Source organism: Mytilus edulis, chromosome 9 (assembly GCF_963676685.1).
Source record: "Mytilus edulis chromosome 9, xbMytEdul2.2, whole genome shotgun sequence".
Lineage (NCBI taxonomy): Eukaryota > Metazoa > Mollusca > Bivalvia > Mytilida > Mytilidae > Mytilus > Mytilus edulis.
Window position 1 is genome coordinate 76775425 of NC_092352.1, and position 25952 is coordinate 76801376.

The window sequence follows — 25952 nt, forward strand, 5'->3', positions numbered from 1 at the left end:
GTTAACATGAGCTTTACCACTGACTTAATGATCTACATAGAACAGCAGTTGCTCTTACAATTCTTCTGCACATTTAACCATCGTTGTTAAAGCATGTGAAAGTCATGTGAACTTCATATTTGAAACACTAATATGCGAATTTTACCATAAAGACTTGTTTTAATTACCGGGTATATGGGAAAAATTGCAAAAATGTTCTTGAAATATGGTCATTAAGGCCTCTCCAAGCCCTCTTACCATCCATTTCTTCATCCTTGAATGATATGTGCCGACCCCTAGTTTTATCTTCAACGGTTTGCATGGGTTGCTCAGTTGATGTTTTGTTGAAGTCAAATTAACACAAACAATATTTTATCTTTGTTTTCTTTTATTTAGAACAAACGACACAGTAGGCCATCCTGTTGTCGTGATACGGAGGACAGGGAAGAGATCCACATTTGTAACCAACAACGTAAAAAAGGTGGCCATTTTTGTCATCTTGACCTGAAGGTATGTATTCAGGTTGACCATCTACGCATAAATAAGTCGATGGACTGTAACCTTGGTAACCAGAAGCTAATAGTCCGGTATATTCAAGGTTCCATCCACTGTAGCACGATTTTCTACCTGGAATCATAAGCGTTGTTGCAGCGGTCCTCATTCTGCATACAACGCAAGGCATGTCTTCATTGTGTGAGTTAGCTCCAAAATAGTTATGTTCGTATTCCGAGCCGTAAAGGTAGCTGTCTGTACCAGAATATGTTACGTTTGAAATTTCTGGGTCATCTGGTAAACAAAGTGTGTTAGATGGACCTCCGAAATTAGATTTGCTTACTGTATGGTAATAACTCGATCCCGCTGCATAACCTGTGAATAAAATATACATATTTAACATGCCTGTGTTAGATAACTTTACATTTTATATGTAGGCACTTATTTGTTAGATTTCTCTATTTTTCTGATATAAACAAAACATATTCTGCCTCAATTAAATTATATACCGAAGTTTATCCTAAGGTCAGCTCATTGTAGAAATCTGTTCATTGATTTCGATTTGTAGATCCATAAAGGTTGACTTAATTGTTTACATCAAAGTTGAATGAGCTACGCATTGTGAGTATATAGTTTTCTGATTGGCAACCTCAGAACATCTGATAATAAAATTGAGAAAGGAAATGGTGAATATGTCAAAGCGACAACCACCCGACCATAGAGCAAACAACAGCCGAAGGCAACCAATGGGTCTTCAATGTAGCGAGAATTCCCGCACCCGTAGGTGTCCTTCAGCTGGCCCCTAAAATATGCATAATAGTACAGTGATAATGGACGTCATACTAAACTCCGAATTATACACAAGAAACTAAAATTTAAAATCATACAAGACTAACAAAGGCCAGAGGCTCCTGACTTGGGACAGGCGCAAAATTGCGGCGGGGTTAAACATGTTTATGAGATCTCAACCCTCCCCCTATACCTCTAGCCAATGTAGAAAAGTAAAACAATAACAATACGCACATTAAAATTCAGTTCAAGAGAAGTCCGAGTCTGATGTCAAAAGATGTAACAAAAGAAAATAAATAAAATGACAATAATACATAAATAACAACAGACTACTAGCAGTTAACTGACATGCCAGCTCCAGACCTCAATTAAACTGATTGAAAGATTATGTCTTCATCATATGAATATCAGGTACAATCCCTCCCGTTAGGGGTTTAGTATCATACTATCATAAAATATATGAGAAGAACATAACCCGTGTCATGCCAACAACTGTTTTTTAGAAATAAATGTGTTTAGTTCCGATGCAAAGACCCTATCAGTGAATCAATGTTAAAGCCAAAATATGCAATCTTTAATGACCTGACAACAGTATCGTAACTATATCCCCTTTTAATAAGTCTATTTAAAGGTTTTGTTAGTTTCTGAGGAGAATACTGACATTTTTGTGCTTTATAAAGAATATTTCCATAAAATTTTGGATGTGAAATACCTGAACGTATAAGATGTCTGCATGTTGAGTTATATTTACGAATTATTTCCTTATACCGGTGATAAAATTTAGTAAATGTTTTGACCAGTTTGTGATATCGAAAACCCTGGTGTAATAATTTTTCAGTAATACATAAATTTCTCTCGCTAAAATCTAATACATTGTTACATACACGAGCGAATCGTACAAGTTGAGATATATAAACACCATAAGATGGTGACAAGGGAACGTCACCATCTAAAAATGGATAATTAACAATAGGAAATGAAAAATCATCTCTTTTATCATAAATTTTTGTATTAAGCTTCCCGTTTATGATATAGATATCAAGATCGAGGAAAGGGCAGTGGTCATTGTTATCATTAGCTTTATTTAAAGTAAGTTCTACAGGATAAATTTCTTAAGTATACATACTGAAGTCGTCATTATTTAGAGCCAATATATCATCCAAATATCTAAAAGTATTGTTAAATTTTTGTATCAAATGTTGTTTTGATGGGTCTTTGCTAATTTTAGTCATAAATTGTAACTCATAACAATACAAAAACAGGTCCGCAATAAGTGGTGCACAGTTAGTCCCCATTGGAATTCCAATAACTTGACGATATACGGAATCTCCAAAGCGAACAAAAATGTTATCAAGTAAAAATTCAAGTGCATAAATAGTATCAAAGCATGTCCAATTGACATAGTTCTTTTGTTTATTGCTACTAAAAAATGATCTAAAAGAGTTTGAACATATGTACTCGCATTCCGACTTTTTAAATGCCCAGTTAATTAGGGATGTGAATTTTTTCTTAATAAGAATATGAGGCAAAGTGGTATATAGGGTAGAAAAATCAAAACTTTGAACAGATTCAAAATCACCAATATATGCATGCAATTTATCAAGTACTTCCAACGAGTTTTTGACACTCCAAAAGTAATTAATTCCACTATTTTCAAAGGCCTTATTTGAACAATTTATTATCAGGTTTTTTATTGTACCAAGTGTACTAGTAAGTAAAACAGACAATTTAGTAGTTGAACAATGGCTGGAAGATGAAATAAATCTATTTTTGTAAGGTTTTTTGTGCAGCTTCGGAAGCCAGTACATAGTTGGGACTTTCATTGTGTTTGGTTCTGCTTGTAAAGAAGTAGCTAAAAGTTTATGTTTGTTACAGATGTCGTTTTCTGAAAATGAAGTCAGTTGGAATGTTGGTGAATTCGTGATTTCCTTTTGCAGAACCTCTATATAAAATTTACGTCAAACAATAATGATATTATTAGCAGCTTTATCAGCCGGGACAAAAACAAATTCCTTGGCTAGTTCTGTTAGTTTATTTTTGATACGCGAAATAGGGTTTTTATAGTTTTTGTTGAGGGTAAAATGTTCTTTAAAATGTTGTATTCGAATATCAACTATCTTCATTACTGAATTAAAAAAAGAGTCCAAAGATTTTTTGTCAGCTTTTTCCCGTTTTACCCATTTCAAACAGTAGGCGCGGAGTGAGTCGTTGATGATATTACGACACTCATTCCAGTTAACAGTTGACGGGGGACGATATTTAGGTCCTTTACTGAGGAATGATTTTAACTCTCGGTCGCGAACGATGTTAAGGTCTCCTGTTATAACATGGGAAATTGGTCCATAGGTGTATTCTGAATTACTGCAATTACACGACATAGGTGTATTTTCAGTGATATTTACATCTTTACACAATTGGCTATAATTAAACACATATTTTCGGGTAGATTTCTTGTAAATATAACAAATGAGAGGGAGTTCAGTATTATCAAAATATCCAGGAATTTGGTCTTTAACAGAATGGTCGTTAAAAATACCGGCAATATTTACAAAATCAAAACCTTTATTGACATACTTTATTTTAATAAAATGTTTTTTATGATCTTCAGGGCGATCAATTTTTGGAAACAGTTTAGAATAACAATATGCCATTATAATTTGGACAATTTCGAGTATTTTATAAGTTATAGATAGATGAACATTTTGGTTTGTTTTCCCCTTGTTTCGATTATACATATTTAAAAATATGTAGCTTAACTGTGATAAGGATAATCAGATCTTGAAATTAAAGTATTAACAATATAATAAGTTTTCACGTTAAAAATCTTGGTTCTGTTATGCAGCATTACAGTTAGTGAATGTATATCCGTTTTGGGTTCAATTACTGATTAACCATTTTGAATAACGTGGTATAAACTATCTTGGCATCTATGGTTTGGGTGGACAAAATACATTTCAGGTTCTGAAATCGCTGTGATGGGATATGTTCTTAAATTAGTGAGTAGGGTGAGGCACATAAAGATGGCTTTTGTGACTATAATATTGGCGAACCTTAGTTAAACCCTTCTTTTTCAGGATGTGTTCATAACAAAATAATAATAATAATCATACCTGCATAAACTATATCGCTAGTGTGGCCAGGACATGTAGTTCGTCCCCATCGAATGTAAGTAGAACCAATTCCTTGAACAAAGGGCATTCATTTTAATATTAACATGATTAAGCACTAAATTTCGAACTTCGGGACAGAATTTTTTAACCTTCTTCTTTTTGTTTTAAAAATCTTTTATTTTTTCTGTTTTTATTAATTTCCATTATTTTCTTATTTTGATGAATCATATGTCCAGTAGTCAGCACTTCTGTGCTGACATAATATAGCATTGATATGATTATATTTATAAATTAACTGTTTACAAAATTTTGAATTTTTGAAATACTAAGGCTTTTCTACCTCAGGCATAGATTACCTTAGCTGTATTTGGCAAAACTTTTAGGAATTTTGGTCCTCAATAATCCTCAACTTCGTACTTTATTTGCCTTCTTTAACTTTTTTGGATTCGAGCGTCACTGGTGAGTATTTTGTAGACGAAACGCGCGTCTGGCGTCTATACAAAATTTAGTCCTGGTGTCTACGATGAGATTAATTATGAACATAAATACACTAGAAATAACTTGTATTTGCTATTTAAACTATCCACAGCGGTAAACTTAAATAGTATATAGACTATAAATATATTTTTGTTGGCTAATTATGATGAATGTTCACCTTTCCACAGCACCGAATTTCAAACTCATAAATTCTGCTACCACTCTCAAATCTATTGGAATGAAGTTGTGAATAAAGGAACTCCTCAATAGTTAACCTGGTAATTATGGTTTATGGTTATTATTTAGTTTATATGACATCGCTGAACGCTCTGAATGTTATACACTTTATGATGACTATTTTCTGCAATATACTTTTTGAAAGTAAGCAGTTCTTATTCGAACCATGAACGACTTCAGGTTGTATGGGTAAGGAACAAGAATCCAAATTTCTGAGCTCTTCACATGAATTTGATGGAGGGTGTGGGTAAGGTAAACAGACTTAAAACAGGAAACGAGTGCTTAAAACTAAAGATCGTACATAAAATGAACCCTAAAAAGAAAGACTAAGGAATAGTAAGATGTAGAAAATATAGAGAATGGTGAATAAAGTGTCGGCAAAATAAAGTATACTGAAATAAAGATCTCATTCAGGCCCTCATATTATCACTTGTAAGTGTCATTAATATAAATTGTATATCATAGATGTTATTGTAGTATTATCTTAGTTTGTTTTAATTAAAACATATACATACGGTCAATAGTTGTAACAGTTTGACGCATGTTTGCGTTTTTAGTCTTCTCTTCAAAAAGTTCCGCCTGTAGCTGTGAGATCTTTTTATCCATAGCTGTCAGTCTCGCGCCTATAACATCTGGGTCGTTTAGAAGTAGGCGTTTTGTTTGTTCCACTGTATCATTGCCGACAACAAATATAAAAGACATATTTAGAGCCCAGAAACACATCAAAAGTACGTCTTTTATCATGATAAGTTTCCTCCGTTAAACAAAATGTCGAACATGCACACTTTCTTTTCAACTATAAATCACGATTAAATATTAGATAAGACAGTTCTTAACCAATGTCTCTCATGATTTTGTAAGTTATAAATCTACGCAAGTTGTATAATATAAGATGAGTGTTAAATACAATTATTGTATAATAATACTATTGATGATGTAAACATGTCGTATTATTGGCTGTTGACATTCGCTGATTTCAAAGGCCAAAGCTATATAAGTTTTTCAAGTCACCTTTTACATATACCAATTTAGCAAATACCAATTTTAGAGACTGGTTAATTCCCCGAGGGTATCACCAGCCCAGTAGTCAGCACTTGATATGGTCATATTTATAAATTAACTGTTTACAAACTTTTGAATTTTTGAAATACTAAGGCTTTTCTAGACTACCTCAGAAATAGATTACCTTAGCTATATTTGGCAATACTTTTAGGAATGTTGGTACCCAATGCTCTTAACTTCGTACTTTATTTGGACTTTTTAACCCTTTTTTTCTGGTTTCGGGCGTCACTGATGAGCCTTGTGTAGACGAAACGCGCGTCTGGTGTAAATACAAAATTTAATCCTGGTATCTATGATGAGTTTATTTAGTACCGGACAATGTCAGATTCGGGGGAGGGCGTAGAAGACATCCCAGGGATCTCCATGGCCTGTTTAACGATGGCGCTCCGCCATCGTCAAATGACTCGCCCCATCGTTAAATTGTCTTGCGCCATCGTTAAATTGTCTTCCGCCATCGTTCAAAACTTCATCATTTTTTGTAGCCCGACACCATTTTTTTTATCAATTATAATCAAATGCATGTAATTGCATAACCCTTAGGCTTTTTATGTTATAATCCAACACAGTTCTAACGCCTGAGGGATATCCGGATTAAGATCGCTAATCACTTGTACCTGAGCTTATACAGGTAGATCAACAAACCAGACAGGAGAATACTATCTGAGGATAGACGATCCATTTGTCGAATTAATCAACTAAGTTTCAGCAAATGATTATGATAATTTAGATTAAATAAATAAATTAATAATCCAGTTACAAAGAAAAGAGTTTAACAAGTCGAACACGTGCTTTATTTTGACTTACGCAATCAGCATCCCCCTTTTTAAGAAGAACAAAATAAGACGCAAAACAGTAAATATTATTTCATCGCAAATAACTCGAGTACTGCTGTAACGATAATTTACAATTACTTTAAAAGTTTAAAAGTAAAAACTTATAAATATTTCCTGTAAAGAAATATCGTATCGTAATTCCGAATTCATTTCGTAAATTACAATCAAATTGATACATCCGCGTGTCCGGTTTCTATTTAGACTCGAAAGATGCATGTTGCACAGCATCAATTTGTCAGATAAAGTCATTAGAAACCTTTGCATTTGCTTTACAAATCTCTTTAACCTTTTACATAACCATTACGAATCGTGTTGTTGTTGCTGCAAATCAGCCATACCGGTAATGGGTTCTGAATTTGACAGTGTCCATGAAAAATAAGCTCCACATCATATGATTTTTAAACCCCCATAACAATTACCAAAAATACAAGAAATCTACATGGGGACCTTCATGACAGCTTTTGGTCGTTCTCGACTAAGGGGGGACCATGAAGACTTGGCATTTGAATGGTTAAAAACGGCAATAAATGAACATATTGATACTTCTAATTCTATAATGAAAATTCAAATAAATATAATTTAAATAAACAATGAATTAGCATGTTCACCATTCCTTGTATGGAGGGATAAAATACTTCCGATCGCGCTACACTGTACAGCGTAGACACGGTTTGTAATGGTGAAAGTTCCTCCATGGTTCAATTTTCATCCATGGAGATCCCTGACATCCACCATGTCCCTCTTTGATCGAAAAATATATTGCGGCTTTCTTAAAAGTTTTATAAAAAATGTTCGCCTCAAAAATCAGTTTTATGCAATTTCGCCCATATATGATAAGTTTATTCTTGGTTCAGCTACTGGTGACAGATGACTATATCGGGCATCCTACAAAAGTTTGCAACAAAAATTCATAAAAAAAATTTAATATGTTGTTACTGACAACTAAATGAAGGTCAAGTTTAATAATGGCGATTTTGACTTTTACCGTTCAGGAGTTATGGTTCTTGAAAGATTGAAAATGGAGTTTCCAGTCGTGTCCGTGCATTTACGCATGAACTGTTCTACCTAAGCTTCCCAAATTTTAATATTTTTTACTGATGACAAAATGGAGGTCAAGTTCAATAATGACGATTTTGACTTTTACCGTTCAGGAGTTATGGTTCTTGAAAGATTGAAAAATGGTGTTTCCAGTCGTGTCCGTGCATTTTCTCATGAACCATTCAACCAAAGCTTTTGAAATTTTTATATGTTGTTACTGATGGCAAATTAGAGGTCAAGTTCAATAATGACGATTTTGACTTTTACCGTTCAGGAGTTATGGTTCTTGAAAGATTGTGAAATGGCGTTTTCATTCACGTTGTTGCATTTACTCATGAACCATTCAATCTAAGCTTTTCAAATGTTAAGAAGTTGATACTGATGACAAAATGGAGGTCAAATTTGATATTGACGATTTTCACTTTCACCATTCATCAGTTATGGTTCTTGTGATATTGCCAGGACACAAATAAATATTAATAAATCCGGTTTGCTGTCGTTGTGACAGCCTCTTGTTTCAAGTTATAAAGACGAACGAGAAGTAATGTCAATAGATGGCATGGCTCATAGTGTTCATTGGGTCAAAGAAAAACATATTAACGAAATTATTTGACTGTATGTTCAAGCGCAGATAGACATCACAAAACGAAGTGTGACCACACTCAAAAGCAAACTCCCAACTATTTATATATCACTGGGTATTCAATGCAAGTCTCATTTCATCCATTAGCGAGATCCAAATCAGGTCAAAATCTGCAATAAATCCAGATTGGGACATGGAAATGTTATGTTAGAGTTTGTTTTGAAATGTAGTGGAGGCATAGACAAAGCAATAACTAGAAGCAGTGTCAGAAAGAGAATTATAATTAACATGACCAGGAGAGGACAGGCTGTACAAAATCCAACAAATATACTGAAAAAAAACTATCTTCACTCAAGGAAAAGGTAAATAGTTGATTAAACCTGGTTTTTTTAACTAGCTAAACCTCTCAATTTTATGATAGTCATATTGAATTACATTGACAACAATGTTTGAACAAAACTAAACATACCGTATAGGTAAAAATGTCAAAAATAGGGGACGAGAGGTTGAGACCCTTTTGACAACTCCTGGATCTTTACCAGACTTCATACTTTATTTGGCCTTTTTAACATTTTTTTTATTTGAGTGTCACTGATTAGTCTTTTGTAGACGAAATGAGCCTCTGTCACAAATTTAAAATTTATAATGACATCTTTTATAAAATAAATTATTTAATGATTTCATTTTTCTTTAAAAAAAATATTCACAACATTGTGTGGATTTGGATATTAATTTTCAACCTTTTTTTGTATAGATTTTTCATGTTTGGCAGTTCATGTTATTTATTTCTATATATTCAAAATGTTCCTACTCTCTCCTGAAATATAAAATGGAAATCCCCTTAGATAATCATGTAACTTAGAAAGGAGTCTACAGAAATTAGTTCGCATACAGAACATGAATGAAAATTTTTGACACTGGTATTAAGCAACAATCAATCAAATAATCAGACATAAGTCTAAATACAAATGATGTTTTTATTTGTAAAGCACCAAATAAGTATAAATACAACAATAGTACAAAACAATATCTGTAACAATAATATAAAAAAACAGAATCTCAAAAACAACCATAACCCATCATAACTTCTATGTTCCACAGACCTAAATCTCTTTTAAGGATGTAGTCATTTCAGGTGAAAGAATTTTTGTGAGACTCCTTGGGTTTTTACCTATAATTCAGGGTGAAACTAAAACATCTCCCCTGAATCATACTCTTTTCTTTTCATAGAAGACTTCAATAGCTCATACAAGGCCATTACCAAAATTTAAGCAGATTATAGTTTCTTCACTTATAATTTGAGAACCAAATAATGCCAATACTAAATATAAAGTAAAAATCTTGGTGAGACTTTTCCCGCCATTTTCTTTCTACCAAATATCTCAAAATTGTTTTCCATAGCTTATCAATATTTATATATATTTTTTTCTCTAACTAATGCGCTTCTGATTTATAGTAATAATTTTAACTTCCATTTTTTAAAATTTCACATGACTACATCCTTGAATAAATGTTGGCATGAAAAATTGCGCTTCAATCTGTTCCACTCATGTAGTAAAAAAATGTTGATAAAACCTAATTATCTACAAAATAATCCGGAAAATTTGGATCAAATAAATTTTTTCAATTAATCAATATATCAATTCTAATCTAGAAATAATAAGTGTAAAAATTGCACAACCTCAAAAAAATGTATATATTCAAGCAGGAATAAAATGCCCAACACCACATGTGTAAAGGAGATTAGTAACATCCAGTGATTTGACCTATCTGTAAATTCAGAAGAAAAATGTTAAATTATAACCTAAAACTTAAGTATCAATGTGCTATAGAAACTGGATTTCTCCTGTTTACAATCAAAATTCAAACATGAAAATTTAGCCAAATGTAAATGATGTTCGATTATATATCTTACTGTCACAATAAATTATTTTATGTCTCATAGTAGTAGTTCTTGTTTTGGGCAGTACATCATATCTTACTGTTTTCACGTTTTGATGGTTCATCTAAGATTATTCCTGCTTATTTTATTCACAACTTCTATAGAATCAGGAAAAGTTATAGCTGAACATGTTGAATAGACAAATGTCGATTGTCAAAGACTGCTTGAAACCTTTCCGATTCTGGATGTATTTAGTTTTTTTTTCTTTTTAATTTGGTGAATCATTAGTCAACACCACTAATAACAAACCCCACACAAATATTAATTGATTTACAATGTTTCATAAACAGAAGGAGTTCCAACTTCACAAAATATGAAATACCCTTCAATAGCACTTTTAGTCTTTCTTGTAAAATTTGTGTATGACACAATTTTTATTTCAATTTAAATACAACCATATTCTATTATTATAAAAATTAAATGAGCTCAATTTCAAAAATACTATTCTCTATAAATAAATATATAAAAACTGAATATTGCATTAAAATTCTTTCTTTCTAGAAGCTATATAAATTCTCTTTATACAATTATAATAAAGAACTAATAGATATAAGAAGATGTGATATGAGTGCCAATGAGACAACTCTCCATCCAAGTCACAATTTGTAAAAGTAAACCATTATAGGTCAAAGTACGGTCTTCAACATGGAGCCTTGGCTCACACCTAAAAGCAAGCTATAAAGGGCCCCAAAAATGACTTGTGTAAAATAATCTATTTGACTATCAATATAAAAATCTGTACTTTGAATGTAAAGCCTTTTTTCTGATTTTTTTTTTTTAAATTTTAGCCTAGTAGTAGTACATGTAATAATAATTTTGTTGGAAGCAGGCTACCTTTCCTTGACAAAAGGGACATATTTGTCTTTTTTTGTTTTTTGGAGGTGTTTTTTTTCTGTAAATGTTTTATAATGTCTGTGATTACATTATATATTTTAATGTTAAAATTTTTCTACAGCATGTTCCATTTAAATTATTGTTTTGTTTCTCACCATAAGTTTTTTAATTACAACTAAAAACAGCACAATATTGTGCTGCACATCAATTTTCATCAAGTTATAAAAAAGATATCTGCTTTGATAAAAAATCAACTTCTCAATGATTTATAACATTATTTCATTATCATGATTGTGAACATAGTAATTTGATAATTTAAGCAAGAGTTATTTCCCTTTCTGAAAACCTCCACCATAGCAATAACTCTAACTAAAATTTGTCATATTGAAAACTATCTATTGAGTTTTTTTATGTTGTGAGATTACATTGTGAGTTGCAACAACTTCTGAGTTGGTGTCATTTTAAACAAGTGTAAGTTGTATCAAAATTTTTCCTTTTTGGTCCGTTTTGAAAACAAATTATTTTAGACTTCAGAAAAGGAAGGACAGTAATAAAATGCTTTCTATTTCCTTTTTCACCAAAGATTAAATACACAGTAAATTTTTATATGGTGGCAAGAAATATTAAATTGCCTTGTTTTTACATATACTGTAGGAATTTGTGTTCTCCTTCAAAAATGAGCGTCAAAAAATGAGCGTCAACAAAATTCTAATGAAAAAATGGAATAAAAAAATACATTATAAAACAAACATAAGTGCTGGATAAAAAATATTACAACAAAGGTTTTGTTCAAATGTCTTTGCTAGGTCAACTATTTGGCATGTACAATGAGTTAAATATATTATAGGTACATCAAATCTATATTCAATTTATGCGTTGGCAATACAATTCCCTGACCCCCAAATAAACAAGGTGTGTAACCTCTTTTCTTCATGTAATTTTCCATCCATTAAAGATAACAATCATTAATAAACCAAAAACTATTTAATGTATCAATTTTTTCATTTTTAAGTACATTGTATATTTTTTCATTCTTATCACAAAAAGATTGTAATGCATGTGATTAGTCACTGTCGGATATATTACTTTATTATCTCCCCTTAACTGAATTAAAGAGATGGATAACTTTTATGGACACTTTTTTATGGTTGAAGTTTGTTAGCCGCCCTATAATTGTCTTGTTTGTGTTGTCAAGTTGGTGTCTTTTTGATGTATATAATACTCTTTAAAATCACAATATCCACAAATGATGTTAATCCAAGAATCCACTAAGGTTAAAAGTTAATTTATAGATATATAAGCACATTATCATAGCATATTAGTACAACTTTTTTCAATAGGATTCCGCCTTTTTTATCTATTCATATGCCAAACTATACAATTGAATCAGGGGAAAATTATACATCTTGCATTGCACTGAAAAAAAAAACTGTAAACACAAATTGTTAACCAACATAAGATTATCCACATACATGTATATATATTTTTTTTAATGTTTCAAAAGAAAAACATTTAAAATATTTCTCTGAAATTTATCACATAACTTAAACAGTGTTGATATTAACACTAAACCAAAAGAAAATATCACATTCTTCTCTGTGTAAACAATATAATGGAAACTATTTTCTGCTCTTGTTTATACATCCTCTTATACATGTTATAAATAGAATTCTGCCCTTTTGAATTATTTCACAAAACATTAGCTTGTACAACAGAAAACTTATTTTCCTTTATGAACCTTTTGGTTTTTCTCATTAATTGGAATCAAAAAAGGGAGGATTGAGTGATCAAACTTTAATCCCCTCCATGTTTATGTGTCTGTCCCAAAAGAGGAATTTTGTCAGTAGTTGCCTTTAATTTTATCTTACTACTATATCACATGTTAAAATGACAGTTTGGTGAATATAAGGGTGAGTAACATTTTTTTTAATATAACCCTCTCATGCAGAGCAAAAAAATCTATAATTTAAAAGACAATAATTTTATTTTAAATCCATTATTTTATTATTGATTTAACAATCATCCTTATCACCCTGCTCAGTCACTATGTAATTCTTGTATCATGGCTAAGAGACATGAGCAGGCAGTATCAGCTTTGTCACGTCTGAAGAGAAGTTATTAGCAATGTCATAATGTGCGAGATGTTTTTAAGTTTGGTTTCAACAAGCGTAAAACTGTCTAATGGAAGGGATAAGTAATAGATCAATGAACAAATTTTTGGATTTTCTATTTATAGATATCGTTAAATATCAACTTCTCGTCATAATATGATGGATGATTACAAGCACAGAAGCAAAATGGAATTTATTATTATTCCTAAAATTTCTTAATAAGAGGTTGCAAGGCACTTTTTCTCTAGTTTACAAACAAAAAGTATGAACAACTTGTATTCTGGCCCACCACTTCAAAATTTTTCTTTTGTAAATATATAATTTGGAGATCACGTTATTTTACTCTAATGCCCATAAATCATTTATAAGAAGCCCAATAAACTCTGATATATTTGTTCTGGAATATCGATCTAAAGTTTCAAAGCGTTGAAATGAAAATAGCCTCAAGCTTTTACTAGTTTCCTCTACTTATTTCTATGTCCCTGAATAATGAATTCTGAGTATTTCTATTGGAATGATGTCATCATAGTGGAATGTCTTCTCTTTTGGCGGCTCCACCATCTCATAGGCTAATCCTTCATTGGCTATACAAAATACAAAAATAAAACGTAAATTACTTTTAACACTTTTAACATTATACAAGAGTGCACACACTGAAATGTCTCGCCTTCTTTACTAATCATTGATATTATGTTGATAGTCCTAAATATAAAGCTTTATTACGACTGTCACATAAACTTAACATTAACCAAGAAAACTAAACATTGATCAATGAACCATGAAAATGAGGTCAAGGTCAGATGAACCATATACCAGACAGACATGTACAGCTAACAATGCTTCCATACAACAAATATAGTTACCTATTGCTTATAGTTTAAGAAAAACAGACCAAAACACAAAAAGTTAACACTGAGCAATGAACCGTAAAAACCAAGTCAAGGTCAAATAAAACCTGCACGACTGACATATAGATCATAAAATATTTCCATGCACCAAATATAGTTGACCTATGACATATAGTATTAGATAAAAAGACCAAAACTCAAAAAATTAACTTTGACCACTGAACCATGAAAATGAGGTCAAGGTCAGATGACATCTGCCCACTAGACATGTACACCTTACAATCATTCCATACAACAAATATAGTAAACCTATTGCATAAAGTATGAGAAAAACAGACCAAAACACAAAAACTTAACTATAACCACTGAACCATGAAAATGAGGTCAAGGTCAGATGACAACTGCCAGTTGGATATGTACACCTTACAGTCCTTCCATACATCGAATATACTAGTCCTATTGCTTATAGTATCTGAGATATGGACTTGACCACCAAAACTTAACCTTGTTCACTGATTCATGAAATGAGGTCCAGGTCAAGTGAAAACTGTCTGACGGGCATGAGGACCTTGCAAGGAACGCACATATTAAATATATTTATAGCTTTTAAGAAGTGAGCAAACACCGCCGCCGCCGGATCACTATCCCTATGTCGAGCTTTCTGCAACAAAAGTTGCAGGCTCGACAAAAACCGTTGCTTATACATGTATAACATGGTATAATAAAAATAAAACTTTTGTGTTATTTTAGATTTTTTTTTATAATACATTGTATTTGACAGGTCAAAGATGTGCATTTGAATTGAAGAACAACAGAAATACTTTAGATATATCCGAGTAAAAAATTACAGAATACCTTTATTCAATAACTAAATGATTGAAAAAACGAAAAAAAAGGTATAAATTTGACAAATTGTATATCCTGTGGATTCATTTATCTTTTTGGATACCTATGTTTGTGGATTGAGGAAAACTTGTAGTCTCAAGGATATATGATACTGTGTGACGATAATGTGTTTTTAAAAACAGTCTTTGTTTGCACTTGTCCTAAGTCAGGAATCTGATTTTCAGTAGTTGTCGTTTGTTGATGTGGTTCATAAATGTTTCTTGTTTCTCTTTTTTTTTATATAGATTAGACCCTTGGTTTCCCCGTTTAAATGGTTTTACACTAGTCATTTTTGTGGCCCTTTATAGGTTGCTGTTCAGTGAGCCAAGGAAACTATGTTGAAGACCGTACCTTGACCTATAATGGTATACTTTTACATAGTGTGACTGGATGGAAGGTTGTCTCATTGGCACCCATACCACATGTTCTTATATATTTTCACTACTTTAAAGCTTACAGTAGCATACACTAAATGTTTAGTCTTTGGTTTAACCCAAACACTTCATGCCATGGTGACTTAAATTCATGCTACAATGTGATCAGTGGCCATTCAGATTAAGACCATGTGGTCCATGTGTGGAAGTTTCAATCATAATTTATTTTTTAGGGTTTTATAAAAGAGTTCAAAAAAGCTATAAAGTTATAAACTACAATTTATTAAGTACATATGTACTTCTTACCAAGATTTATCAGAAAGAAATCTCTTGTGTCTTCATTTCTTACTGTAGACGCAATATAAGCTATAGGTACATTATTTTTCTTTGGTTTCAGAACTTTGAGCAATATTCTGACTAAAGATGGAATCACTTCCTTATCATACACAACATCTGAAATATACAAATAAACAACTTCTGAAAATACGCAAATTAACAACTTCTGAAAATACACAAATAAACAACTTCTGAAAATACACAAAAAAATAAACAACTTCTGAAAATACATAAATAAACAACATCTGAAAAATCACATATAAACCACATCTGAAATTACAAAAAAGGATCTGAAATTACGATTTTTTTTTAAATATTACTTGTTTTTATAACCAGTCTTTTGACTGGTTATAAAATCATTAAAAAACAAAACATTTGAAAAAACATCAATAAACAGCATTTGATCATGGGAATACACAAAAAAAAATAGCTTTGCTTTTTTTTTTAACATATGAGCACTGTCTTATAGAAACTTAACAATCAATAATCAAAAGGCTCTGCATTCTGTGGATAGTGTTTTTGTTATAAATTGAACATAAACATTTGAACAAATACTTTGTACATGAAAAGAAGTCCCTGAACCTGAAAATTCAATTTTAAAGATTCTTTCACTTAACAACTCAGAATTTAAAACATTTCAATTGAAATGTTAAATTGCAGGATAAAAACAATGCAGTAAAATATAAAACTAATTTATACACCCTTAAACACAGGAGAAAAGCTCGGAACTGTAATCAAAATTAGATATTTAGATATACCTGCTGCTAATATTATATCTGGCGCTAGTTTGTCTAGAAAATCATGACTGCCTTTACTCCAGTCTAATTGTAGAAGACTAATTCTATTGTCACAACAAAGTTTATAACTTTCTGCATAGTCTCCTTCTTCCCAGAATTCTTCATCTGGTGTAAAAATACCAATGTCTAATTCATCGTCAGATTCTTCCTCTAAGTCGTCTGCCGAGGCAGAAGACGTACAACTTATTTCCATAATGTCTGATGACTGTTCCATACCTATATCTTGTTTCACACTGAGCTGACGTCTGATGCTACGTATCATTTTTCGTCTTTTTAAAGTGATAGTCTGATTTTCTGGTAAGATGGCTTTAATTGCACAAGAATTAGGATCAGAATTAAAATTTATCTCTAGATTTACCATTAAAAGGTATAAGACTTGTGGATGACAGTCTGAAAATGTCAGTGATCTTAATTTGCACTGTTTACAGATAGCTATTCCTGTAAGTCCCAGTCCACTTCCAAGCTCTAAAACCTTCCTACAATAAACACAATAAATGCACATATTCAAATATTAAACTATACATCATCTACAAATATCAAGGGAAGATGGAACTTTTTTTTCAATTTTATCATTAAATATATTACAACAAATGGAAGTTTTTAACGACCTTGACTGGATATACAGCCCTTGCAAGGTCGGTTGAAATATATTAGAGAATATATATACAAGCTACTTGAATGCAATACTTCACAGAATGTAAAAAGTTGAACTTTGATCAAGGGAGAAAGTATCCATGGGATATAAATGATGCCCCTGCTTGTATATATAACATTTCCCCTATAAAGGGACATAACTCTAGAAAGGTATAAGTGCCCCTACCAAAATTGGTACTTTTTTAACTACAAACTACAAATGTACATGTAATTAGATTATGTCTGATGGCGTATATTTTTTGTAGTACAACTGTTAGGTATCAACAAATGATATCGTAGGAAGTCATTTACAAATTTTATATCACTTCATTTCATTAATTAATATTGAATAGAAATTAATAACTTTCTTTCATCATGTTCATTGTTCTTACCATCAATTTTTCATGGATTGAGTTAGAACAATTGTTGCTTAAATAATTGATTCTGCGAGTTTGTCAAATTCTGCATACCGGCCTATAGAAAAATCTCATCTCGTCGAAAATGTTTCAATTTGTGGTTCACCTACACACAATGAGTACATCACAAGTAATCAAGAATTTTATGTATGTGTTAAACTTCTATACAAAATCAGTAGAATCCCTACCTATTTTCTAGCAAGCCGCTGTTTTCAAATGCCCATTCTGCTAGGTGTAAGGCAGCCTATAAGAATCAAAATGTTTTAAACATGTATAGCTCACAAAAGGTCATTCAGTTAAAATCAATATTTAATCACTGCTTGAAAACCTACAGATTCCTCAGGGTATAGAAATTGATCAGAGTTTCTTTATCTGCCTGGTTCAACTTCTTCACAAGAGAGAACTGTTTGGCTGTGTGTATTTACTACTACTACTGTCACAATGGATATGTTCAACCAATACCACATGAAGGGTATTGCCAAATTTTCACTAGGCAAAATATCTGCCTCTATCAAACATGGCCTCATTTTCAATGAACCGTCAAAATTTTCTGTTTTCATTGTAGTCGACCCACTTTACAGAGTCAACCCCTTGAATGTATATTTCACGTATTTGTTTGATCTCATTCTGAAAGTGCATAAAATATTTACCTGTTCAAAGTCAGGAACTTCTAAAGAGTCATCATATATTTATGTCACATCTTAATTTTTTTTTATTTGAAGAATTTGGTTTCTCTTCTGTTTTATCCTTAAAGTCATAAGAAACGAGTGACCGGTGAAAAATAATGTTCTTCCAATTCTTGAACAAATGCATACAAACATCATAAACTTAGTCTTCTGTGCTCGAATTTATCATTTTTTTCGTGTAAATTTCGTATAATTGTCAATTTTTTTTTCAATCGGTCAGTGTTGTTGTGAAAATATGGCAGGTAATTAAAGTTCGTGTCTTGAAGCCGAAGTTTAACGATTGTCACCTGTTTGTCAACAATTGACGAAAAATAAACAAAAAAGCATGGAAATTGAGCACGTGTTTAACATGTAAATTCAGATAATAGTTTATTTTAAGGACATCCATGCGTATTGTGGTCACCGGATTTTTACGAGATGGGTCACACTGAGGTCACCTTGCATACGGAAAATATCTCGGGGGAATTGCTTGCTGGAAGGAAGCTATTCAAATAAAGTAAACTTCTTCTAAATATGAATAAATTAAAGAATTTTCTTCAGAAAAAAGTACATGTACATAAGTTTTATAATGAAAACTATCCATTGAGTTATTAAAATCATATGCATTATTTTTTTTTGATTTGAGGTTTCTTATGACTTTAAACATATATATATACCAGTATTAGAAGGAAAAATGTGTGAGTTGTAACATCAGGATAAAAGTTTGTTTACAGTCGTGACAAAAGCTCTATTGGTTCATGTTAGTATTTGTTCATAAAAGTGATACTCATATTCTCCATCAAGTAACTACATTTCCCATAATGCCTCTCTCTCTGACATACCTGCCATGTGTTCAGTCCAGTTGTTCCTTGGGATATGAGATGTATTGATTCTTGTAGGCTTACTGTTTCACTATTTGGCTGCAAGAACAAATACAAATAAATATTGGAACTGACAGAACAAAGATAAATCACAAATAATTTTCTGAGGCTTTTTATTTTTACCTCGAATCAAATGTTGAAGACTGCTTTTGGTATCTTGATTAAATGCTATAATCCTTATGATTCTTTAATTTTGAAATCATCAATTGCAAGCTTACATATCCTGGTTTAAAAGATATTATTATGAGATATAAAAGCATTACCAATACATGTATTTACTTTTCTGATAAGATGATCAACAAATTTCATAATAATGAATAAAGAATGTTGACTCATTAGATTAGTAATGAAGCACCAAAAAGTATACTCCACAGTAGCCTTATCTGAATGATATTTGGTGTTTACTTCATGAAAACCCTACACTTTTTCTGGCAAAAAATTATGTCATCATAATGAGATGCTGTTACAAGTAGCAGTTGTAGTTGTTTGTTTAACCTCAGTTTCAAATGGGATTTGCAGGGGAATCCCTGAATAGAAAGTACATGTACATGTAGGTATCTGTTTGTGTCAGAAATGTAAATCAAAACATGTCTACAATGTGACATCATGGGTATTATAATTAAAACAAAAACAAGGGAACCTTGTAGAAACCTGATTTTACCAGATGATATGTTTTGTAACAAAGGATGTCATCTTCGTCTTCAGTCTGTTGTAAAAGGTCTGTGTAAACCTCGTAGATTTCATCACACATTTCAACCTCACTTTCCTCTAACTGAAATTGACAAGTTACATATCAAAACTCTACAAGTCTTTGCAATTATTCCTAAATGATTCATGCCCAGCTACAGGTATATTTGTAGATACTCTATTGTTGGTCCTGGCAACGTCCTACACTTGAAGTCATACCATGAGCTATCTTTAATCATATTTCATGTGATGTTCAGTTACAATGTTTAAATATTTTATGATCTAATGAGTAATTAACATAGAAAACATGTATGTATGTTTATACAAGTTTACCCTATATGATTTTTTTAAATTTGTATTGATGATTTTATGTATCATACATGTAGGGTTGCTGTCTCATTCACTGTCACATATATCTGACATCAACTTTTATTCACATCATTTATTGAAATGGGAGATAACTCTTACAATATACCAAAAATCTTTGCACGAAAAAATCCAATACAACATGCATTTCAGTGGACACAAATTATTTTAGTTGATCCCTCTCAGTAATGATTTCTCGCATTTCTAATAAGGCCAAATAAAAATATATGTGTGGTTCCAGTAACCCTACCGTCTATACTTTTTTCGGCTTAAAAATAGCCTACCCTAAAGATTTTATTTTCATTTTTCATTAAGCACTGTTAAAGTCAGAATGTTGCTCCCATGGACTCAATATAAAAAAAAAATAATAAAATATAAAAAAAATTCCAACCTACCTAACTTTTTTTCAGATGTAACTGGAACCAAACATACTTTTTTATTTGGCATAATCATGAAAGTTATGAGAGAGTTTGATTAAGATTCAAATAATAAGTATCGACAGATTGTAGTTCAATGAATATGTATATTTATTTAGCTTTTAATTTACTGATAACAAAATCAATATTTATACCAATAAAAACATTATTCAATGATCTTATTACAGTATTGAATAGGTAACCTTTTTAAGTTTTAGAATAAGTTTATTTAAAGGAGCGACAAGTTTACATGGATCATTTCTAAATTTCCGGGCACAGTTAACATTTAATTTTGCTTGACATGACAACTCAAACCAATATGTCATGTATTCTAACATTAACTAAATACGATTCTGATTATTAATCAAACCTTGTGAAGTAGGGTCTTCGTGAAAGCTTTTTGGTAGGATACTGACGGAGGATATTTTTTGCAAAGTTCATTTAAAACTGTGGCATTGAGGACAGCCTTCTGTTCCTCTGGACCAATCTGTGCACTTGTAATAAGCTCTGTCTGGAAAAAAGAGTAAAAAATAAAACAGATGCTATTATAATACTATTTCAATTTTTAAGGATTTATTGATTGGTGTAACTGTTTGCTCAATGTCCAAATGGTAATTTTTGTTTATCATATAGTATTAAACTTATGTTAAAGGGGCACTAGCTGTCAAATTCATGGTCACCGATTTGACTCATATTCTCATATTTGATTTATAGCAATGTAATATTTTATCCAAACTATCAATAGTCTAAAATAAACAGTTTACAGAGCATGGGGTAGATAATATATAGGTTTGTTTCGTGTGTATTTTAGTCCAGACGCCATCTAATTACCTATCGATTTAACCTCAGATGACCATATAAGCGATGTACATTTTGTAAACATAAATAAAGAAATGACTAGATTAAACCAACATGTGCAATTGGATTTTTATAGGTCTGTTTGATTTTATTTTATAGATCAAAAATAGATGTTTCTCATTGTTTTTAACCGTATAAGAAATGATTATATGTGCATCAAATTAGTAATCAAATGATTTACCGTAGTTTCACTTTCATTGTTGACATTCTTTTTTTTTAAATAACCAGTACACGTACATGACGTACAATGCATGCGTTGTCAATCTCTAGCTAGGGGTTAAATTGAAGTTCACATGAATACGGATTTAAAGAGGTCGACTCATTCACTTGCAAGTGAATTACTAATTATCAATGTTTCTTAGCGTAATTTGACAAAATTGAACCTTTTAGGCTGCAAAAAGTGAATTGTTATTTCACTATTTCACTGTCATTATTGATTGAACAGGAAAAAATCAAACATCACATGATAAAATTTATTCAACACACCAAAAAAAACGTAGTCAGAATCTCACTTCATTTTGAAACAAGTCCATGAAACAAAGTTATAGCAATAGCCAATACACTAACCAAAACATGATTGAGAGTTATTCAACACAAAATAAAACGTTGACAGAATCCCACTTTATTTAGAAAGGATTATTATTTTTTTTTAACAAAACACTATCCAAAACATAATTAAGATTTATTCAACACAAAAAAAAATGTCTCACTTTATTTTGTGACAATGACAACAATTATATTTATAAGAATACACTTGCTTACAAAGTTATTAAGCACAAAACCAATTAAGATTGGGCGCGAACATGTAGGGTGCGAACGGACTTTGGGTGCGAACATGAGTGAGTGCGAACGTGAATGGGCGCGAACGGACCCGGATTCGATATAGACCAAAGATAATTTTTGTATAGTAAGCCCTGCGCAGAAAACTCAACATTTGGATAAATATAAGTATATTGACGGAAAACAAACATAATATGACTACTAACTCTCCATTTTATTCGCCTTATCGGCACCATTTCAAAAAATTGACATGAAATTTCATGCAAAATAACTTTGGTATCAATTGAGCTCATGGAGGCTGCCATTTTTATTCCTTAAAGTAAAAGAAATTCTCATTGGCAGGCAATTTAAAGACTTCATATTTCGTCCAATCAGAAACGAGCTTTTAAAGTGTAACGGCGTCAGAACCTCTACCTCAAAGATGTAAGAATTAATTTTTCTAATCCATTAATATCGTAGCCATCCATCTACTTTACCTGCATTTAAATGTCAACATCGATTGTTGAAACGTTTAATAATTAAAATTACCCTTTTTCGTTAGAATTTAAGAAAAATTGGGAATGGGTTTTTTTTCTAAGCATTGACCCCCCTTTTCTGTATCTGTTGTTAAAATAATTTCTCTTGTTTCCTGTTACATTTCGTGGTTGTAGTATGCAGTAACAGAACTAATCAGAAGTCCTATGCAAATATTTAATTGCACAAACTCATTTTAATGCCAAAAAAGGTTAATTTATATTGATAAATTGATTGAAAGAATGAATACACCTTATAGCTATACACCTTATCGCTATTTGTCCGCCATTGCTGGAAATCACACAGGTTCCCGTAAAATTTTGACGTCATAAAACAAAATGTCTGACGCCACAATGGAAAAGTGATTGTTGTTGACGTCAAAAGTTCAAACGGACGGGTCAGCCGGGAATAGCGATAAGGTGTATTTGTCTGACGCCCCAATAAAGAAGTAATAGTTGTCTTGTCAAAAGTTCAAGCAGCCGGGATATACCTTATCGCTATTTGTCCGCCATTACTGAATATCACACAGGTTCCAGTAAAATTTTGACGTCATAAAAAAAAATATCTGACGCCATAATGGAAAAGTGATTGTTGTATGTGTCAAAAGTTCAAGCAGCCGGGATTAGCGATAAGGTGTATAGTTTATACTTGTTGATATATCATGATGAATGAAAAAATCAATATTGATTAATATCAGTTCACTATTCTATACTGGTCCAACAACAGAGTTAACATCTTTTGATTTTTGTTGTCATTGGAAATGAAGAATCCATATATATACAAAATGTACAGTACCACTATTTACAATGAGACCACTCTCCACCAGAGCCCAAATGACAAGACATTTACAGTCTTCATGCTTAACTTTTGAGTCCACAAGCCAGAAGCCCAATTTTTGGAAAATTTTAGTAGTATTCTGTTGGCTTGTAGAGGAGAATCTTACAAGTCTGAAAGCAATTTTACATGCCAATGCCGTAGGACTTGCGTACGGTTAAGCGCTTTCGCGTCGATCCGGCCCAAGTCGATCCGTCCCACGTCGATCCGGCCCCACGTCGATCCGGCCCCACGTCGATCCGGCCCCAATAAAAAAGTATATTTATAAGGATAAAAAATAAAGATATATATTAAAGTAATTCATAAATGTTTATGATTTTTATTATAATGTAAAGGCGTACGGTAAAAAAAAAAAATTTCTTCAGATGAGTATACAAACAACTAGGTTGATTATGTTTTTATTACAAGTTTTCAAGATTATTGGGTATAATTATATTAAAACAATTCAGACATCAACATTAATCAGCAGTAATTAGCGTTTTCTTTCAATTGACTGTGATCCTAACAAGTTTTTCATCTTGTGTAATAACAAATAGTTACATACACAACGGTACAAGCCGATCCCCAAGCTGATACATACAAACTTTGTTTTTCTTTTTAAGTTCTTAAAATTTCTTAAATTGAGAAATGTTGTTAGATTTGCCGAATCCTATCTATAAAAGAGAAGACATGGAAGTAAGTAATTATTGAAATGACAGTCTAATAAATTCTTCAATAAAAAAAATATACGAAACTGTTATTAAATATTGTCATCTGCTGTAGCAATTCTTCTCTGTTATATGTACTCAACATTTCCTTTCTTGCAATAAAGAATAATGGATACTCATATAACTTGTGTTTTTTTCTACACACAACTATTCAAAATACTGTCAAATTTATGAAAAATATATCGATATAGGAAGATGTGGTGTGATTGCAAATTCCATTTATACTGTGTCACAATTTCCTCCAAGATCAATATAGTTATTTCTTATTTTATTATGGGGCCGGATCGACTTGGGGCCGGATCGACGTGGGCCGGATCGACTTGGGCCGGATCGACTTTGGGCCGGATTGACTTGGGGCCGGATCGGTTTGGGGCCGGAACGACCGGATACCCGGTTAAGCGTGAAGACTGCATTTAACAACTTGAAGGGCATACAATACAGTTTTGGTCCCGTATTTACATTTTGATAAAAATTTCCATATAAACTATTTTTACCTGATTAAATCAAATATGTAATAAAAAATATGCCTTCATGTGCTACTTTTTGAGTAAAATGAGGTCAAAATTTTGTATATTTGCTAAAAATTCGGACTTGTGGCCGTATTTTCCTTTTCGAAAGAAAGACATAACTTTTTTGTTTTAAAAGATCACAAATTGTTTTTGTTAAATAATTTGTAATTTATGTATTTTATAAGTATCCTAAAAATTTATTCATTTTTTTAATTCAGAAATAATTGTAGAAAAAACATCATTTATTGCTGTTTATTTATCAAATTTTAAAAAATTGCACTATTTACGTTTTCATGAAAATTGGCAAAAATAATCTTGCGTAATCAAACCAAATGGCATTTTGAAAAAGAGGGGTTCATGAACTCGTTTTCAAGTGAAATAAGTTTGAATGATAAAATCAGTCGAAAACTGAATCTTTCCCGATAAGTCATACACTGTAGTTTGACGTTGCGAAAATAACAATTTACGGTAGCAACGTCATTACCTCCCCTGTAACTATCGTATGCCCTCAAGTCTCTGAGTCTTGACAACCTTCAACATTACAATGCTGTAGTTGTGTCAGTTGTGTATTTAAATTTACTTAAATTTATTGATGTACAGTTTTTAAAAGCATTTGCTTTTACTGTCATTTAAAACATGTAAGGCTATTTTGTTAATCAACAAAATACATGTAGAGGGGACACAATTTTCGTTTTACAGTTCTTTTAGGATTGTGTAAAAGTATCTGTTTGCTTGGCTTTTGTATTGAAAATGAAGCCAATTTGATTAAGCATTCCTCAAAATTTGAAATGCATATTTAATAGAAAGTTTAATAGTTAACCCTTTTCCACAGAAATTTTGAGTCCCCTAAAGGTTACTCAACAGAATTCATTAGAACGCAGTGATTCAAGAAATTCACCTCTCTCTGATAACTAATATTGATAGTTTTACCTGTACCCAGACAGTTAATTTTTTTAGCTC

The 25952-nt window shown here is 31.8% G+C and overlaps 3 protein-coding genes across 4 annotated transcripts in view; 1 reads left to right on the forward strand and 2 right to left on the reverse strand.

Moving 5' to 3' along the window:
* Positions 1–349: 349 nt before the first annotated feature.
* On the reverse strand, positions 350–5973 carry LOC139489073 (uncharacterized). The gene is made up of 3 exons (XM_071275187.1): positions 5600–5973; positions 4371–4442; positions 350–846 (listed from the first exon to the last, which is right to left on the reverse strand). The coding sequence occupies exons 1-3, from the start codon at positions 5826–5828 to the stop codon at positions 368–370; spliced, it is 780 nt and encodes a 259-aa protein (XP_071131288.1). The 5' UTR covers positions 5829–5973; the 3' UTR covers positions 350–367.
* Positions 5974–12490: 6517 nt separating this feature from the next.
* On the reverse strand, positions 12491–22776 carry LOC139489078 (protein-lysine N-methyltransferase EEF2KMT-like). The gene is made up of 8 exons (XM_071275193.1): positions 22636–22776; positions 21162–21302; positions 19984–20094; positions 19284–19361; positions 17965–18020; positions 16689–17203; positions 15901–16047; positions 12491–14071 (listed from the first exon to the last, which is right to left on the reverse strand). Exons 1-8 carry the CDS (start codon positions 22732–22734, stop codon positions 13962–13964), a joined length of 1257 nt encoding a protein of 418 aa, XP_071131294.1. The 5' UTR covers positions 22735–22776; the 3' UTR covers positions 12491–13961.
* Positions 22745–25952, forward strand: part of LOC139489080 (RNA-binding protein with serine-rich domain 1-like) — an 11562-nt gene continuing 8354 nt past the window's right edge. Inside the window, exon 1 of one of the 2 annotated variants that reach the window (XM_071275196.1) lies at positions 22745–22852. In XM_071275196.1, the coding sequence (XP_071131297.1) occupies positions 22851–22852 (2 nt within the window). In that variant the 5' untranslated portion in view covers positions 22745–22850. Of the gene's footprint in view, positions 22853–22900; positions 22939–25952 lie in introns of those variants that run through there. The other variant, XM_071275195.1, reaches the window with a different exon arrangement.

Bases quoted from the DNA above. Each gene is read 5' to 3' on its own strand.
- LOC139489073 (XM_071275187.1), bottom strand. From the start codon at position 5,828: ATGATAAAAGACGTACTTTTGATGTGTTTCTGGGCTCTAAATATGTCT. The intron at 4,443-5,599 runs GTATGTATATGT...CCTTTGTTCAAG, and splicing joins AACTGTTACAACTATTGACC to GAATTGGTTCTACTTACATT. The intron at 847-4,370 runs GTATGATTATTA...TTTTATTCACAG, and splicing joins TAGCGATATAGTTTATGCAG to GTTATGCAGCGGGATCGAGT.
- LOC139489078 (XM_071275193.1), bottom strand. From the start codon at position 22,734: ATGGCAGCCTCCATGAGCTCAATTGATACCAAAGTTATTTTGCATGAA. The intron at 18,021-19,283 runs GTATGTCAGAGA...TGATTCTTATAG, and splicing joins CTGGACTGAACACATGGCAG to GCTGCCTTACACCTAGCAGA. The intron at 17,204-17,964 runs GTAGGGATTCTA...TGTTTATTGTAG, and splicing joins AGCGGCTTGCTAGAAAATAG to GAAGGTTTTAGAGCTTGGAA.